The sequence below is a fragment of the Pituophis catenifer genome, unplaced genomic scaffold (genome assembly GCF_029215685.1).
Source record: "Pituophis catenifer annectens isolate HBS135680 unplaced genomic scaffold, rPitCat1.0.hap2 SCAF_2, whole genome shotgun sequence".
Lineage (NCBI taxonomy): Eukaryota > Metazoa > Chordata > Lepidosauria > Squamata > Colubridae > Pituophis > Pituophis catenifer.
The window spans coordinates 133,277,101-133,295,259 of NW_027256882.1; the positions used below are offsets into that span (position 1 = coordinate 133,277,101).

General features: G+C 38.4%; 1 protein-coding gene across 1 annotated transcript in view; it reads left to right on the top strand.

Moving 5' to 3' along the window:
* The window catches only part of GRB2 (growth factor receptor bound protein 2), a 51,824-nt gene extending 42,851 nt beyond the window's left edge, over window positions 1–8,973 (top strand). Inside the window, exons 4-6 of the mRNA XM_070937571.1 lie at window positions 2,536–2,658; window positions 3,783–3,951; window positions 6,903–8,973. Coding sequence (XP_070793672.1) covers window positions 2,536–2,658; window positions 3,783–3,951; window positions 6,903–7,088 — 478 coding nt within the window. The 3' untranslated portion in view covers window positions 7,089–8,973. The remainder of the gene's footprint in view (window positions 1–2,535; window positions 2,659–3,782; window positions 3,952–6,902) is intronic.
* Window positions 8,974–18,159: the final 9,186 nt, after the last annotated feature.

The following is an 18,159-nucleotide window of genomic DNA, read 5'->3' on the forward strand; positions in this document are numbered from 1 at the left end:
TTTCACATGGCCCCGAAGACCTAGTTTTGCCAGCAGATCAAGGAACACAGAGTGGGATGGAGCCCATTAAGTGGCTTATTTGATTGACTGACTGTTGTTAGGGTGGTGGTGGTGGGTAGTTATCGCTTTTTATTGTTATTTCATATGAGATTTTTATCTTTGTAAGCTGCCTGGAGTCACTGAGAGAGTCATGTAAACTTTTAAAATAAAATAAAGTAAAATAAAATAAACAATACATTTATTTATTTGAGGGATCTGTAGATCACAGTTCTATTTTGTTTGTTATATATTTGCAAGAGATGAACTTTTTTTGCAAGGAAGTTTGTAAGAAAATTCAGTTTATTTCTGAAAAAAGTAAGCTATTACATGGAGTAGATACGAAAATAAACCTAGCTTTTTGGCAATTCCTACAGTTTTTAACTGTAAACAGAATGAACAAATGCAGTCCTCTTGATGACATAATGTTGGGAAGTAATCCACCAAACGTGTATTTTTGTTAATGTCCAATAAGATCCAGGTTTTTGTAATTCTTAAATCTCTTCTGACAGAAGGCAGCAGCATTTCCTATGGACATAATAACTTTGCAGCTATTACGGTACAACACATATCTTCCCTACTTGTGGTCTCTAAAATAAACTTGCAAGCTAGAATTCATATTGCCCTGTTAGAGATAGGAAGGGACAGAAGCTTTAGGCTGTAAAAAGTTCATGATACAATTCATACTGTAGACTTTCTGATTTGTAGCTCAATCATTTTAATCATGATGCCAACCCAAATTAGGTTAACCACTTATAGCTCAATACAGCAAGTGATAATTAGAGTCATTGAGCCATAGAGTTGGAAGGGGCTATTTAAACCATCAAGTCCAAACCTCTCCTCAGTTTGAGAATTCAGGTGAAAGCATCACAAGCAGATGGATATCTAACCTCTGCTTGTACACATTAAGTGAAACAAACCACAGTCTCACTGGACCATTGATTCCTAATCAAACTGCTCTTGCTGTTCGGGATTTTTCCCTAATAATCAGGATCCGCTTTCCTATATTTTTAATTCCATGTCTTGTACTCTTGATCTTTTTCTGTGGGATACCCCAAGTATTGAAAAAGTGCTGTCTATCAGACTGCCCTCCTTGTAGTTTGGACTGGAAACAGTTAATCCCAAAACTAGCCTGTCAGAGCTCTTATTGTTAAAAGGAAAGTTATGTTGCAGTGCAAGCATTTCAGAACACTGTACTTTAATTGTTGATCTTAAAAAGCAGAAGCTATCTACCACTCCAGTATCTTCACTGTCAATCCTAAGGCTGTTTGTTTTACCTATTGTCATTAGTTTTGTCATCTTTATACTTAATTTTGGATCCATTTTTTCATTTACTTTTATTACTAGAGTGTGTAGATTCTTTGCATTTTTGGCAATCAGGATACCGTTATCAGCACAATGCAGATTATTGATGTTTCTTCCTCCAGTTTTAAAGCCTCATTCATCCTTTTCCAATCCATCTTCCCTCAGTATAGTATACATTAAGTATATAGGTTGAATAAATAGGGGACAGTATACTGCTTGTCTCATTCCTTTGCCAACCTGGAGCCAACCTGTTGGTCAGTACTATGGCATCTTGATCAGTATATAGTTTTTACATAAAAACAGTGAAATGTTCTGAGATTTCCATTGTCCTAAGTACACTCAACATCTTGACCTAATCAACACAACTCGATGAAACATATTCTAACTTCTATTTGGTATTCTTTGCCTTTCTCAATTATCCAATGTGCATCAACCATAACGTTTTGTCTTCCTTCACTTTTTCTAAAGCCAGATTGAACATCTGTCATCTCCTTTTCCATGTAAAGTCTAACCTGCATTGGATGAGTCTAAGAATTATTTTACTAGTGTTTAAATTAATATAGTGTTACAATAGTTTGCACAATCTGTTACATCCCCTTTGCTTGTTACTGATATATAGATTGACCTCTTCCAATCTATGGTCAACTGCATCATTCTTCAGATTTGCTGTCATTGCTTGGTTAGAACTTTTACTGATTCTTCTCCTTTTCCTTGCCATATTTCTGTAGATTTTCCATTATTCCCTACAATGCTGATTTGGTAATGATTGGACTCTTGATATTACTTCATCAACAAAACTGATAAGATAGAGTTTGTTGGAGAATTGAGAACATTTATTAAAACCAAGTATTATGCTGCAACTAGGCAAGAATCTTTTATATTCTTATAATTCCATTTTTCTCAACTTTTAAAACATAGCTAAGGATTTTTTAAAAACATTTTAAGGTTCCATTTGCATGCCATACTGTCTCAGAATTTGTAAGGATACTAGATTATGAATTCTGAAAATGGCAGCATGTGCTGCTCAACCATTCCAACGTTTCTCAAATCAAACAGTTATGGCCTGTATGCCTATTCCAGAAAGAGTTTAGCTGGAGTTATTTGTCAGATTGCTGCTGTGGAACAAGCCTGTCCAAACTTGTTTTTTCCATGTAATTTGAATTGGGCTTAATTTTCAGTTCTGTGTTTGCGCAGGTGGTTTTTTGGGAAGATTCCTCGAGCAAGGGCTGAGGAGATGTTGGGTAAACAAAGACATGATGGTGCCTTCCTCATCAGGGAGAGTGAAAGTGCTCCTGGTGATTTCTCCCTCTCAGTCAAGTGAGTATTATTTTTGGATTGATTTGATTTGATCTGATTTGATTGATGGCCTGGCTGCAATCTTTGAAACTTCTGTTATTGGCTGGAACAAAGAAAGAGAGTTTTAAAAAGTTTCCTCCGGTGCAAGGATGGCTGTATTAGGCTTTCATAGTCAAAAACCTTCTAACTTACCGCAGTTCTGAAGATTTTTGGCTCATGGTCCTCTTTGGATAGTGACACACTAGAAATTATGAAAGAAAAAAAAGGTGTCTTAGCCCACTGGTGATGAATTTAGTACTGTCAGCAACTCCCTAAAACTCCAGTGCTTCATATGAGGCAGCCCTAGGATCCTAAGAAAATGCATTGTGTTAAAAAGTTGCAGATAGATGCTGTGTTTGTGCCAGAGGACTCAGACCGTCTTTTGCATTCCAGTCCAAAGTGATACATGATCACACACATTGGAAATTTTAAAAAAGTTATCCAGAGCTACATACCTGTTCCTAATTCAAGTGCATTCACTACCAAAAGAGGCTTTCAGAATATGTTTTTTTACTCCCAGTCTTGTGGCCTAACAGAAAAATAAAGTACTTTGCTGAATCAACCTTGTGTCATGCAATGTTTTAAAATGTAAAAAGAAGGCATGAGGGGCCTTCTTTTAATATCCAGGCTTAAATAGCCTGATTGTGCTTTTGTTTATCCACATTTAGAGGTTGCCTGACTCCTTAGCCACTATGGATGGCTTAAAACAACACAGAGATAAAAGTAAAAAGTAAAAAAAAAAAAAAAAAAGGACCTTGGCCAACCAGACTGGACTCATTCTTGGATTTAACTTTAAGTACCGGTATTCAGTTTTTGTTGAATACTGAACACAAATAATAAATGTGTGATAGAAATGAGAATTTCAAGATTTGCAAAAATTAATAGAGCTTTCATTTCACACAATTTATATGCACTTATTTCCTTGACTTGTAACATTGACTGCTGGTTTGTACTGCCACCTCATGTTTAGAAATCCTCAAAACCCCAATATGCATTTCCCTTGGCTGAAGGTTAACCCTGTAGATGTGCAAGAAAAGAATATTCCTTTCCTGGGAGAAATGTTAAAGCAGTGAGTACATCTGGAATGTTCTTCCCCTTCTTTTTAGATTCGGAAATGATGTGCAGCACTTCAAGGTGCTTCGAGACGGTGCTGGCAAGTATTTCCTCTGGGTGGTAAAATTCAATTCTCTGAATGAGCTGGTAGACTATCACAGATCAACCTCTGTCTCCAGGAACCAACAGATATTCCTCCGAGATATTGAGCAAGTGCCTCAGGTAAGAACATTTTTGGAGTTTTCCTAATCACTATACTACTTTTATTCTTTCTGAATACCTGTAAGAATGTCTTTTTTAGTGTGTGGGGAGGTGTTTCCATGAAGGATAAATAGAATCTTGGTGACTTACGAGGACAAATTTATTTATTTATTAATTGATTGATTGATTGATTGGATTTATATGCCGCCCTTCTCCCGAAGGACTCAGGGCGGCTCACAACAATAAGAAACAGAAAATACAAAAGTTAAAAGACAAATTAAAGCAGAATATCCAATAAATAAGGCTAAACGTAGGAATACAAATTCAGATTTAAGAATTTAAAAAACTACAAAATCAGTTTAGAATCAACCCAGGTCCGCCCGTTGGAAGAGCCAGGTCTTCAAGGCCTGGCGGAAGGTTCGGAGGTCAGGGATTATCCGGAGCTCCAGGGGTAACGTATTCCAGAGGGTAGGGGCCCCCACAGAGAAGGCTCTCCCCCTAAGGGTCACCAGTCAGCATTGTCTATAGCCAAAGGTACCCTGAGGTGCCTAAATTGTGTTAGGCGCTATTCTGTTTTCAATAATCACTGTTTTTAAAAGATATATAACCCATTATTTAAGCCAGACCCTCAAGGATTTCTAAAAATTATACAATAAAAAAGGACAACAGAACATCCTTCACATTCTATACAATTGAATTGAAAACCCGATATTGCATTAATATTGCACTATACAGTAGAATTCAATATAGTTACTGCCCTGGGATAGAAGCTGTTTTTCAGCCTATTTGTCCTTGTTTTTATTATCCTGTACCATCTGCCCAGGGTGCCCAGGATGAGATGGATCTTTAAGAATGTTTTGAACTTTCTTAAGGCAGCGGGAGCTATAAAGCTCTTCCAAAGAGGAGAGAGGGCAACCAATGATCCTCTGGGCAATGACGTTAACCCTCTGGAGCTCTGTCCTATCTGCCACTATGCAATTGGCAAATCATATACAGATGCAGTAAGTTAAAATACTCTCTATGGTGCAGCAGTAGAAAGTCACCAGCAGTTTTTCATTCAGTTGTTGTTTCCTGAGAAGTCTCAGGTAGTATAATCTCTGCTGGGCCCTTTTGACCAGTGCTGCAATGTGAGCATCCCAGGTCAGGTCCTCTTTTATGATAACACCCAGAAACTTAAAACTGGCCACTTGATCCACTCAGTCTCCATTGATAAGCAAGGGCTGGATGTCTGATCTATTTCTTCTATAACATCTGGAAAGTTATAGTTTTCTCATAGTTTCTCATTCAGGTACATGAATCCTCCTGTTACCATTACAATTTTACTTGTACAGGTAGTCTTTATTTATTTATTTATTTATTTATTTATTTATTTATTTATTTATTTATTTATCGGACTTATATGCCGCCCTTTCTCCACAAGGATTCAGGGCAGCTCACAGCAATAAGCAACAACAAGTCCAAATTAAAATTCAAACAATAAAAGAATCTAAAATTCCCATTAAAACCCCTTCAGTCCAGGCCAGCCTGGCAAAACAACCATGTTTTAAGGTCACAGTGGAAAGAGCGAAGGTCAGGGGCCACCCGGAGCTCCAAGGGGAGCTGATTCCAGAGGGTAGGTGCGCCTACAGAGAAGGCTCGCTCTCTAGAGGCCGTCAGCTGACATTGCTTGGCCGACGGAACCCCAAGTAGGCCCTCTCTGTGTGAGCGCACCAGGCGATGGGGAGCTGTTGCTGGCTGCAGATGATCCGCCAGATACTCCAGGCCTAAGCCATGTAGGGCTTTATATGTAATCACCAACACCTTCAACCTCACCCAGAGGGCAACCGGTAGCCAATGCAGGTCACACAGGAGGGGTGTGACATGGGAGCTTTGGGACACTCCCATCACTACCCGCGCGGCCGCATTCTGCACCATCTGAAGCCTCCGAGTGGTTTTCAAGGGCAGCCCCATGTAGAGAGCGTTGCAATAGTCGATCCGGGAGATGATAAGTGCATGGGTGACCGTGCGTAAGGCATCTCGGTCCAGGTAGTGGTGCAACTGGCACACCAGACGAATCTGGGCAAATGGCCCTCTGGTCACGGTCATGACATGGTCTTCTAAGATCAACCGTGCATCCAGGAGAATGCCTAAGTTGTGCGCCCTATCCACAGGGGGCAACACCTCTCCCCCTATGACCAAAGATGGAATATTCCCTTGGAACTGACGTATTACCGCAATTAGGACCAGAATTTAGATTGCTAAGAAGGCAGTTGTTAAGTGAATCGTGCAGTTGTTAAGAAAATCCAACTTCCTCCATTGATTTTGCTTGTCAGAAGCAAACTGGGAAGGTTGCAAATGGTGATCACATGATCCCAGGACATCTCAATCATCATAAAAACATGCCAGTTGCCAAGCACCTAAGTTTTGATCATGTGACTGTGGGGATATTGCAACATAATTGCAAGAATGGGTCTTGAGTCACTTTTTTCAGTGCCACTGTAACTTCAAACCATCACTAAACAAATGGTTATAAGTTGAGGACTACCTGTATAGATGTGTTTTTTTAAAAAGGGGCTCATTTGAATAGCCTTTGTTGTTAAAGCAGCCTCCTGCGTATCAAAATCACATCTGCGCAGTAAGATGATAAACAGTTAATACTTCACTGCCTAATGTTTGTAGATCTATTTCATATTTTAGATCAGGAATTCGAAAATGCTGCTCACTTTTTATCATAAGCCTTTTTAAAGCTGTAGTTGGTTATAAAATTCAGTCTCGACATTTTAGGTATATCAGAATATAGAAGTAAGATTTGATGCTGTTTCTATGACTGAATGAATTAACTTGCAAACCAAGATGCTGTTTGTTGCCATCTCTCAGTATCAACAGTTTCAGATGTACTGACTGCAGGCTAGAGACCATAGTGCGTGCCACAAAAAGAAAAACAAGCGATTTGGAGGCCTTAATAAATTAATCCCCTGTTCTCTTCTTTACAGCAACCCTCGTACGTACAGGCTCTTTTTGATTTCGACCCTCAGGAGGAGGGAGAGCTGGGCTTTCGCCGCGGAGACTTTATCCAGGTCCTTGACAATTCTGACCCCAACTGGTGGAAAGGAGCCTGCCACGGACAAACAGGCATGTTTCCACGCAACTACGTTACCCCCGTGAACCGGAACATCTAGAACAGATGGCTAAAGATTATTTAAGGAAAGAGGAAAAAACAGTACAGTCCGCATTCAGAATCTAACAGCAGCCAGAGATCTCCAGTCATCAGGCCATAAAACCGAGTCCCCTCAGGTCTGCATGAGGGGGAACACTTTTTTTCACTCAGAATGGAACTTTGTGGGGGAGGGGACAGGAGAAGGGTCCAACTTATGCACCAAAACTTTTCTTTAAATTAAAATGGATATTAACAGATTTCTTTGGTTATTTCTGGGGTGGCCCTTTTTGTTCACTGGTCCTTTTTCTCCCCAACACCAGTGCATCAGTGTATGAAGTGTTACTACTAAATGAAGTCCATGCTATGCCAGGAAGAGAGGAAGCTCTGATGGTATCTGCTATTCATGCATACGGTCTTCGGGAAGGGACTGAGAGAGGAAGCCAAATACATTAGCCAGTTTAAACACACACACACAAATACCAATTATGCTTCTACCTTCAGTGTTTTGCCTAAGATAAGGTCTTAATTTTTTTCCTCACTGCTTTTCAGTCTGAAAGTTGTTCGGCTGTGGAGCAGAGGGGAAGATGGTAAATAGGTTGTAGGATTTTTCTGAGAAAACCTGCATTACAACCAGATCATGTTTTCATTAACCGTGACAACTTTTAATTTTCTTTTTAATCATGTGAATTTAAGCACGTTCTTCTGTTTTTTTTTAATTAGTGCCTTTTCCCTTGTTTAACAAAAAACAGTTCACAATTTTCAGTTTCTGTTTTTATGTAAATATTTAAGGAATCGAATGAGAGGAATGTAACTTTATTACATAAAAAGATCTCCATTTACCAGATGGAGCTTTAAAATATGTATAAGCATTTGATATTTTTCATACTAGTTGGGAAAAAAGGCATATAATGTCCCAAAACTCGCAGCCTGGGGTTCTTGAGCAAGAGAGAGAAAATGGCCCCAGTTTGAGGGGGAAAAAATGGCATATTTTACAAAGCCTAGAGTGAAATTCCAAATTATTTTTCCCAAAGACAGTAGGGCCTCAAGAAATTGGTCTTATTTCTAGCGAATGGTTTACCCTAATGCTTGGGGAGGAACAGTCCACTCCCTTCTCAAGTTGGCTTGACTCACAGTTGCAATCGGTGACTATCTTTCAGCAGTTCCCCATTTTTCTACACCAGTATTACTGTAGCTGGAAGAATCATCTTTCTTACTCTCAAATCCCAGAAGGGAGATTGTATTCAACTTTTTATCCTGATAAAACTCATAGGTGCCATGCATAATATTATGAATGACTTAGACTTTAAGACCAGGGATAGCAACCTGCAGAGCTCCTGTGCCAACCAGTTACCTTATTTCCTTTTGCTGAGCCGCATACCTGGAACTTCTCTACCTTAGTAACAGACCCCAAAAACTACCACAGAGACCTTCCCTTACAGAAAAGTGTTGTTCTGCCCAGATCGGGGTAGGGGGGGACCCTGTGTTGGTGGGTGCCTTTTTATACTAAGTGTTACAGGTATTATTCCTGAAATGGACTCTGCCTTATATTTCCATTTCTCTCAGCAGGTGAAAAAAGAAAGAAAGCTACCCTGTAGCATATTAATTTCTCATGTTTTTCTTGCTAGCTGTCTTTCTCTCCATTCTCCCCATCCCCACTTTCTTTTTTAAAATTATTGGAAAAGGAATTATGGCATTCTACATTTGGACCATTTGATTGTTTTTTCTTATTTTGGAATTGGTGTATATCATGCAGCCTTGCAGACATAATGTCTTGTGTGTATATATATATATTAAATCAGTGTTTAAATAAAACAGGCCTATGTACGTAATCCGTTAACGCAGCAGCAGCATTTGGTAGATAGTAATTAACTGTGAATAATAAATATACAACAAATTCTTCACTTGAATATCAGTGTCTTCTTTATTAACACTTGCAATTAAATAACATATTTAAAGAATCAGTGGGGGTTTGGTTATAGTAACATGCTGGAGATTATACTCTCAGAAATGGGAAGGGCCAGATAAAAACTTAACTTCAATTTAAATTAAAATTATTACTGTAGCTTCCCTTTGGAACATAAAGCAGGGAAAGCCTGCTGAGCGTATCTCCTTGAAAAGCAAGAGCTGTTAAGTAGTTTTGCTCCATTTTACGATTTTTCTTGCCATAAGTGAATCACTCTTATTAAGTTACGATTTATATTGACTGTTTCCTAATATGATTTGATTACTTATTTGTTCCTATGACTATCATTAAGTGTTGTACCTTATGATTCTTGGCGAATGTATCTTTTCTTTTATGTACATTGAGAGCGTATGTACAAGACAAATTCCTTGTGTGTCCAATCACACTTGACCAATAAAGAATTCTATTCTATTCTATTAGTAATACAGTTAAGTGAATTTGGCTTTCCCATTGACTTCGTCAGAAAGTCGCAAAAGATGATGATGTAACACCACTGCAACCATCATAAGTACATGTCAGTTGCTAAGTGTCCAAATTTTGATCATGTGACCATGGGGATACAACAGTCATAAGTGTGAAAAACTTACGACAAAGTCCTTTTTTTTTTTTTTAGTGCCATTGTAAGTTCAAGCGGTCACTAAAAGAATGCTTGTAATCTGTGCACTTTCTCACCAGGGATAATTAGGGCCTGGGTTTATATGGGTATTTGTTTGTTTGTTTATCTGATCAGGGTACAAAATTAGCTTCACTATTTGTTATCTTCTGCTTTTAGTGCTCAGATCCACAGCTCTATCTGCTTTCATCCAGAATGATTCCTTGCTGCACACAGCTATCCCTTGGTTTCTCATAGGTTTTGAAAGTGGTTTTGCTAGAAAGAAGAGACACTTTAGCAGTTTTTTTTTTTGAAATAAATTTTTTATTTAAAACAAAAACAAAACCGCCATCATTCAAATACAATCACAGACAGTGTGTGGATCGGTTAAAATTCTTTTGTGCACAATCCCATATCCAAAATTACCAATTATTTAATTTCTCTTATTTAACAGTTTTATATATCCCTTTATATTATTATACTCATTTAGCCTTTATTTTACAAAGGCTTGACTCTCATGAGAAAACACTTCATATATTTTATAATTACATTAATTTCATATTTCATCTCCATGTTTTATTATCTAGCCATTGGTAGAACAAATCCCAAATCAAATAATATTGTTTATCTTCCTGTTCTCTTAATTTCAAATGTCAATTTACTCATTTCAGCACATTCCAAAATTTTCTTAATAATTTCATCAGTAGGTATCTTCTCACCTTTCCAATTTTTAGCAAAAACAATTCTAGCCGCTGTTAAAACATTCACAATCAAATATCTCAGTTCTTTGTTATACATTTCTGGTAAAATCCCTAGTAAAAATATCTCTGGTTTAAAGTCAATGTGTTTGTCATTTTTTCCAACCATGTGTGGATTTTAGTCCAATATCTTTTGGCTTCTGCACATGTCCACCACATATGATAATATGATCCTGGAGTCTGATGACATTTCCAACATTTCTCCGATTTGTTCTTAAACATTCTGGCTATTCTCGTCGGGGGTAAATGCCACTTGTAAAAATCTTATACAAATTCTCCTTATATGCTGTAGACATTGTCATTTTATAATTTTGCAACCACAATTTTTGCCATTTCTCTAAATCGATTCCATGGCCAAAATTTTTCCCCCATGCTATCATTGTTTCTTTAACTTGTTCCTCTTCCAATTTTACCTCTAATAAATAACCATACAATTTTTTAATTACCTAATCATCAGACCCCATTAAAATCTTATCTAAATTAATCAAAACATTATAAAAACTTTGTTTAAAATCTTCTTCATATCTAGAACGTATTTGCAAATAAGAAAACCAATCCATCTTAAAACCTTGTTCTTCCAGTTCTTGCTTTGATTTAAGTTCACCCTTTTCATCCATTAATTCACTATATCTAACAATTTTTTCTCTTCTAAATATTACTGAATATGAAAATGCTTCAATTGTTGATACTCAGACTGGAATTTTCAAATAATGTTTTTTAATCTTCTCCCAATTTAATAGCAAAGCCTCATGAGTATGGTGTTCTTCTAAAATACTTCTGTATTTTTGTTCCCTTATACCATAAAAAAGGATGCCACCCCATCAGCAAATCATGATCTTCTAAATTCAATAATCTAATATTTCTTAAAGTTATCCATTCTTTAATCCACATCAAACTTGTCACTTGATAATGAAGTTCCCAATTAGGTAGGCCAAAACCCCCTCTTATTCTAGCATCTTGTAACAGCTTTAATTTTATCCTCGCCTTCTTTCCCTGCCAAATATATTTTAACACCATTTTATTCAATTCTTCAAAGAAGTCTTTCCCCAATCTAATTGGAATTGTATGGAACCAATATAAAATTCTAAGCAAAATATTCATCTTAATAGTTGATATCCTTCCAATCAAATTAGTAGTTTTATTGAATGCAGAGGGCTTTCTATTCTGAGAGAATTTTGTTTTATCTAAGGACCAGTTTTGGAGGACAGAGGCATTATCTATTATGGACCTTTATGAAAGCATGTACTGTGTCATTCAATCTGCGGACTGCTTTTTCTCAGTTAATCTTGTATTGAATGCTTTAATCTCACTGCTACAATTAAATATCAGAAATTAAAAGTATACCTTTCTTCAAAATTTTCCTATTTTTATTCAGTTAAGATTGTTGTTTATTCCCCAAATAACCAAGTATTACACAGTATGTAGTATGTTCTTTCAATATGTTTAATTCAACCAGTTTTCTGAATTTGCATAATATGCCTAATCACGTAAATAGGTTTTTTTCACATTTTGCACAACCAGTTGGTCTATTTGTGATTTTACCAGCTTTTTAACTAAACTTTTTCCAGATTCAAAACAAAGACGATTTTGAGTTCAAGAAATCAGATTATAACCTTGGGTATTTCTGTAATTCCAAGGTAAAGGCTACAAATATTTTAGTTTGGATGACCAAATGGCTGTGTGTGGAAATGACATGAATTGTAAATTAGCCAATCACGTATTATCCAGTGTGTTTTGCACACTTGGCCCATGCACTTAGTTTGTGGATCAGTTGCAATGGTGTTAATTGAGTAAAAAATTCAAATGGGCCCATCAGACAAACACGTTGGAGAGGTTTGTTGCCTGCTTGATTTTGAATTTAAAAAGAAACTTTTAATTTGGCATTGTTACAGAATGTAATTTATACTTTTTTTTGTACTTTATCTCATCCCAATTCTATATATGCTGCAGGGAAATTAAAAGACAAGCAAAACTGTTTTGAAACAGTTCTTTCAGTTCACTTGATAACCTGCTACCGATGTGATCTTTGCTGACATCTGCTTGCAAATTATGTTCCATTCTGCATGCAAAATGTATTTTAGGCAAATATCACCTCTCCAGATGACATATTCATCCAGGCTTATATTTAAAAAGGAAAAACATGCACTTACCTATTATTTAAATTGTTAGCTGTGCAGTAGAAAGCATATGGCTGACATTTAAATCTTGGCTGCCAGTGAGCCTGTGCTTCCACTACTCTAAATAGACACTAAGTAACCACAGCAACAACAAACTTGCAATATAGGCGTTCAGACAGAGTCAGCCTTCTCCAAATCCCATCACTTAAATTTGCCAATTTACAGAACAATGGAAGCATGCCTTCTCAGTGGCAGTCTCAGCCCTCTGGAACAGCATTCCCAAAGATACAAGGGCTCCTTCTCTCTTTGCTTTCTAGAAGTCTCTTAGACTGGCTATGGTCCCAGGTCTGGGATTGGGGTGGCTGTGGAGCAGGATTAGGGAGTTCATTTTGGTCCAGGCAGTCCTGAGGTTTTTAGTAGTGTTTTTAATATATGTATTGGACTGGTTGTATACTTCCAGAGTTGGATGGCCTTACTAAATCCATTTTTTTAAAAAAAAATCCTCATTCAACATTAGGAAAACGTGAAACACTTTGATTAGATACGTGTATGGGGATAATGACTGCAAGCCCCCAATCCTTGGAGATTCAGCCATGGGTGTCTATATAGGTAAAGAGTGAGCCCAGAGTGGGAACCCAAAAGTTCAAGTTGTTATTAAATAATAACTTGAGATCAGATCTCCTGTGGCCTTTCCTTAGTTGAACAACAAGATTCTTGATCTCTCTCACTGTCACTGGTCCCTACATTGCCCGATTTTCTATAGTTTGGCTAGGACTTCCACTTTTCACAGAGTGTCCATGTATAGTTCCTGAAAATGTGCCTCCCAAGTCTCTGTGGGGATATGGCAGTCCACCATGGATGGACCATTGCTTTGGGAGCTTGATGTCGTCTGATGGAATTGACTGGGTTTGACTGTCTGAATGAAATATGTCCAGTTGTTTCTCATGGCTTCCTTTTTCTTGCATGTCAGCAGTGGTTTATAGGGTCTCTTCTGTTGGAGGAGATCCTGTACAGCTGATGCTGTGCTGGATATACAAGCCTGGTGAGTGATAGTGAGAGGGTTGTTGATTTTTGCCACTAACACAGTCCTGGTCAAACCACGATTTGGAGTGGCATTCTTGTTGTCTTGAGGCTGCACCATTACCATGGGTTAGATGTTGGTGGAGCTCTTAGATATGGGCCTTATAGTTTTCTAAAAGTGCATCAGGAGGCTCAGTTGATAGCAGGGCAGACTGTAGGCGCCATCAGTGATCTGAGGCCAGTAGCTCAGTTATCACTTGGTTTAAATATGGGGTCCACTTAGCTCAATGGTAACTTTTCCTGCTGGCATTAATAAGGGTTGGTAGCAACCCTCAGTATGTATTCCTTGAATGAAAATATTTAAATAAAGCAAAATTGGGAGATTATCACCATCAAATTTAGGAGTAACTTGACAAAAGGGAGAAGGTCCCTAGAAACAATTATATAATAAATTGCACTCTTTCTGGAGCCAGATAGATAGGTTGGTTTAGCTAGATGGTCAAAGGCCCCATTTAGAATGTGGTGGTTAACTTAAAGACTGTTTAAGCCACTCGGAGATCTGCAATGTTTGATTGTTGATTCTTTGACCTATGTGTGAGGAGAAATCTGTTTTCTTCAGGATTAGGAGGGTGCCTTTCTGCTTTGTGTAGAGGGTGTGATCATTAGAGCCTAATCATTGAGATTTTGTCCTAGGACTACAAATGCATTTGGATACATCAATATTAGATTAGTAGCATATGTTTTCATTTCAGTCCACAAAGCTTTGATTTGGGGTGTCTTGTCTCATTCGAAGCATATAAGCATTTATTATCTACAAGACACCATGATAAAATTGCATTAATACTGCCATGGCATATGCCATATGGAAGGAAGGGCCTTGATATGGCATGAGATGTAGTAGATACTAGGATCCTCAGCCCTCAGTTTGTTGGAGATCTGAAGGGGAGGTTTAATAAAACTGATCCAGCATGAGTGCCCTTCTCCCCCGATGCAGCCTCCAGGGGTCTCCAATCACAAATATGCCAATAGAGGTAGTCCTCAACTTACAACAGTTCATTTAGTGAAGGTTTGAAGTTACAATGGCACTGAAAAAAGTGACTTATGACTGTTTTCCACACTTATGATCATTGCCATATCTCAGGGGTGTCAAACTGGTGGCCTGTGGGCCAGATGCATCATGTGCAGGCCACGGCCACCCCAGTTCCGCAAAGGGGAAAAGGTGTCATGAAACGTCAAATGACGGCAATGTGACACTGCGAGTTTGACACCCATGCCATATCCCCATGGTCATGTGATCAAAATTCAGACGCTTGGCAACTGACTCATCTTTATGACAGTTGCGGTATTTTGGGGTCATATGATTGCCTTTTGTGATCTTCTGACAAAGTCAATGGGGAACCCTGATTCCCTGTTAACAACTGTGTTACTAACTTTACTGAAGTGATTCACTTAACCGCTGTGGCAAAAAAGGTCATAAAATGAGACAAATTCACCTAACAACCATCTCATCTAGCAACAGAAATTTTGAGTTGAATTGTGGTTGTTAAGTCGAGGACTACTTGAATTTAATTCAAGCAATGCAAGCATCTTGCCTGAAGCCCTTCAGCTGATGTCATGGAGATACAGGGAAGTACTTACACTATTCTCTATCCTGGTTGGCTCATCATGTATTCATCTGAACCCTTGGATCGAGTTAATACTGTCAAGAAGGGATTTCTCAATCCAGTCTGGTCTGGAAAGATGAAGTTTCCCTTCACAAACAAAAATAAGGTTTGTGAATGGTGTTAAATCTAGGCTTGTGGTTCAATGTTGAAGTTCAGGTGACTGTGGTAAGCCATAAGGTGGTTTTTGGTTTTTGCCTTAGTGTACGCTATTATATAAAGCTAGCCACATTCTGTATATCAGTTTATGGCTCAATAGAGAAGATAGCAAAGTTTACATATTGGATTTTTTTGGCTTCTGAAGGCTTCAGGGATTTCTGGGTAGTGAGATACCTGTATGAGGACAGTGGATAGATTTCTTCTTACAATGCCCATCATTGGGGGGGTCAGCAGCACACAAATGCCACACACATACATAAACATACACCTCAGATTCTCTCTCCATCTCAGGGACTTTTCTTGCCATACATGATTCTGCCCATCCAATCTGAATTCCAAAGGAGGAGCTACTAAGAATGTTGCCGGAACAAAGTTGTCAGCCAGAAGGCAGACTTTTCCAAGGGAAGCCCCAACATTATGGAACTTGATGTGATTATGGACAGGCATCTGAGCATCCTATGGTATCTTTATTAAACTGATCGTTTATTATGAATATTTATTTTCCCTGTTGTGCATTGTCCACAGTCTTTTCTGATTGATATGTTTTACGAATATTGTATACTTCTGAAAAGAAAATTTACCTCCTCTCACAAATCTGTTTGCTATTTTATTTCAATGTTATGCTGTGATGATACTTTGGGATCACCCCCTCCCCTCAATATGGCAGAGGTTTATAGGCAAGTCACAGCCAATCCTGCTTTGCGATTGCACAATGTGTTTGAAGCAGTACAATTTCTATACTATGTTCAGAGGTAACCTATTGTTAGCTAGTGTTGGAAGAAATATCCTTCTGGGTTCAGTTCCAAGTGGGGAAAAAGACACTGGAAACATGGAGACTGCTTGGAAAGATGATTTAATGGTGGATAGGATCACATGGTTTGAGTTCCTGAACAAAAAAGGGCTGAGATGCTGAGTGTGCCTTGGTTTTATGCCCCCTCTGAGCTTTGAACTTCCTGGGGCACAGGAAGAGTATCCTGATTGGTTATCAGACTCCCAGGGGGTGGGGGTCTTAGCTAGTTTTGCTGACTGATGTAATCTTCCCAGGTGCCATGTGGTGAGTTTCTGTTGCTATATGGGTCCTTTCTGTTGCAGATGGAATGCTGAGGCCTTAATGGCCCATTGACAAAGGTGGGGGGAATGAGTTTCTGCTTCTCTGAATTTCTACTTCTCTTTTAGGGGAAATATTCTGCCTTTTTAGTATATCCTAAAATATTTCATTTTTCTAGGAGTGGGGTGGGTTTTAACTTCCAACACTAGGTTGCAAAACAGTTCACTGATTCCAGATCATCTATGGATGATGTAGTTGCCACACCAGCATTACCTGGTAAAAGAGGCAGAGTTCATATATTACTCTAATTTATGTAATAATAGTTTGATGAGTGAGACACAAAAGTCTGGATTTCTAATTATCCTAAGCTAGTTTCTTTAATCATACCTTATTGAATAATGTATTAATATAACACATTACTCCACAAACTGATACTAGTTTAGTTTGATGTGTGAATTCAGCCATGTGGTGATTTTGATTTGCACTTTCCCCCAAACTTGGCATCTTCAGATGGCGCTAGATTTCATCTTTCTTATAACATCAGATCTTATTAAAATCAAACACAGTTGAAGAGTACCACGTTCAATTACACAAATTATGCATAGTTTAAAAATACTATTTTTTTTGGTACCCAACCTGGAGTTACGAATAAAAACTCAAACTCTGATAGGGTAAGATTGGGGCTGCTTGTTGAAGTAGCTTCACCAGGTAATACAAACGGTGGAAACGACAGGAAAACTCATTTCGATTCATCCTCTGAACAGATGTTATCCTTTGATAGATATTGGACTAAATTCTGCGTGCAAACTATATATACACACACCGATTGTGTGGAGTGGGGGCAGGGAAAAAGCTTCTTCAAAAGTTGTGCATGGCTGCCACGCCTTAATAAAAAGCACACAAGAAACTGAATTTTACACACCACCCTTCTTTCCCATCCCTGCAACTAGAAAATCGGAAAGGTTTGCTATGCCATCCCACGTACAGATGTTTCCAGAGAAATAGGAGACTTCTTTCTCGAAGATCGTCGAGGAGAATAAATTACCGGGGAATGGCATCCAGCAGTCCAGAAGGATCTGCATTAGTTTACTTTATTGTCATTTCACATGTACAACGAAATTAAATGCCATCTTCAGTTTTAACTATAAAAATAAAAACACAAACATACATCCTTTACATTCAATACAGAGGTGGGTTTCAGCAGGTTCTGACCAGTTCTGGAGAACCGGTAGCGGAAATTTTGAGTAGTTCGGAAAACCAGTAGTAAAAATTCTGACTGGCCCCGCCCCCATCTATTCTCTGCCTCCTGAGTCCCAGCTGATGGGGAGGAAATGGGGATTTTGCAGTAACCTTCCCCTGGAATGGGGAGGGAATGGAGATTTTACAGTATCCTTCCCATGCCACGCCCACCAAGCCACGCCACGCTTATCAAGCCACACCCAGAGAACCGGTAGTAAAAATTTTTGAAACCCACCGATTCTATATAATTGAAACTGAAAACCCAATATTGCACTATACCGTAGAATTCAATATGGTTGTTGCTCTGGTATAGAAGCTGTTCTTTAGCCTAGTTGTCCTTTATTTATTTTAGTTCTTTTCCCGGTTGTGCTATTTTTGGTTATTTTTTTAAGAACTCTATCCCAGATCACTTAAAACGCATTGGCCTGTGCCTGTTCATCTGAGCCTTTTTAAAGAAAACCATCGCTTCCCCGTTTTTCTCCCGCCTCAATCCTCAGGTATCGCAGACTACATTTCCCAGAGAGCCCGGCGGCTGT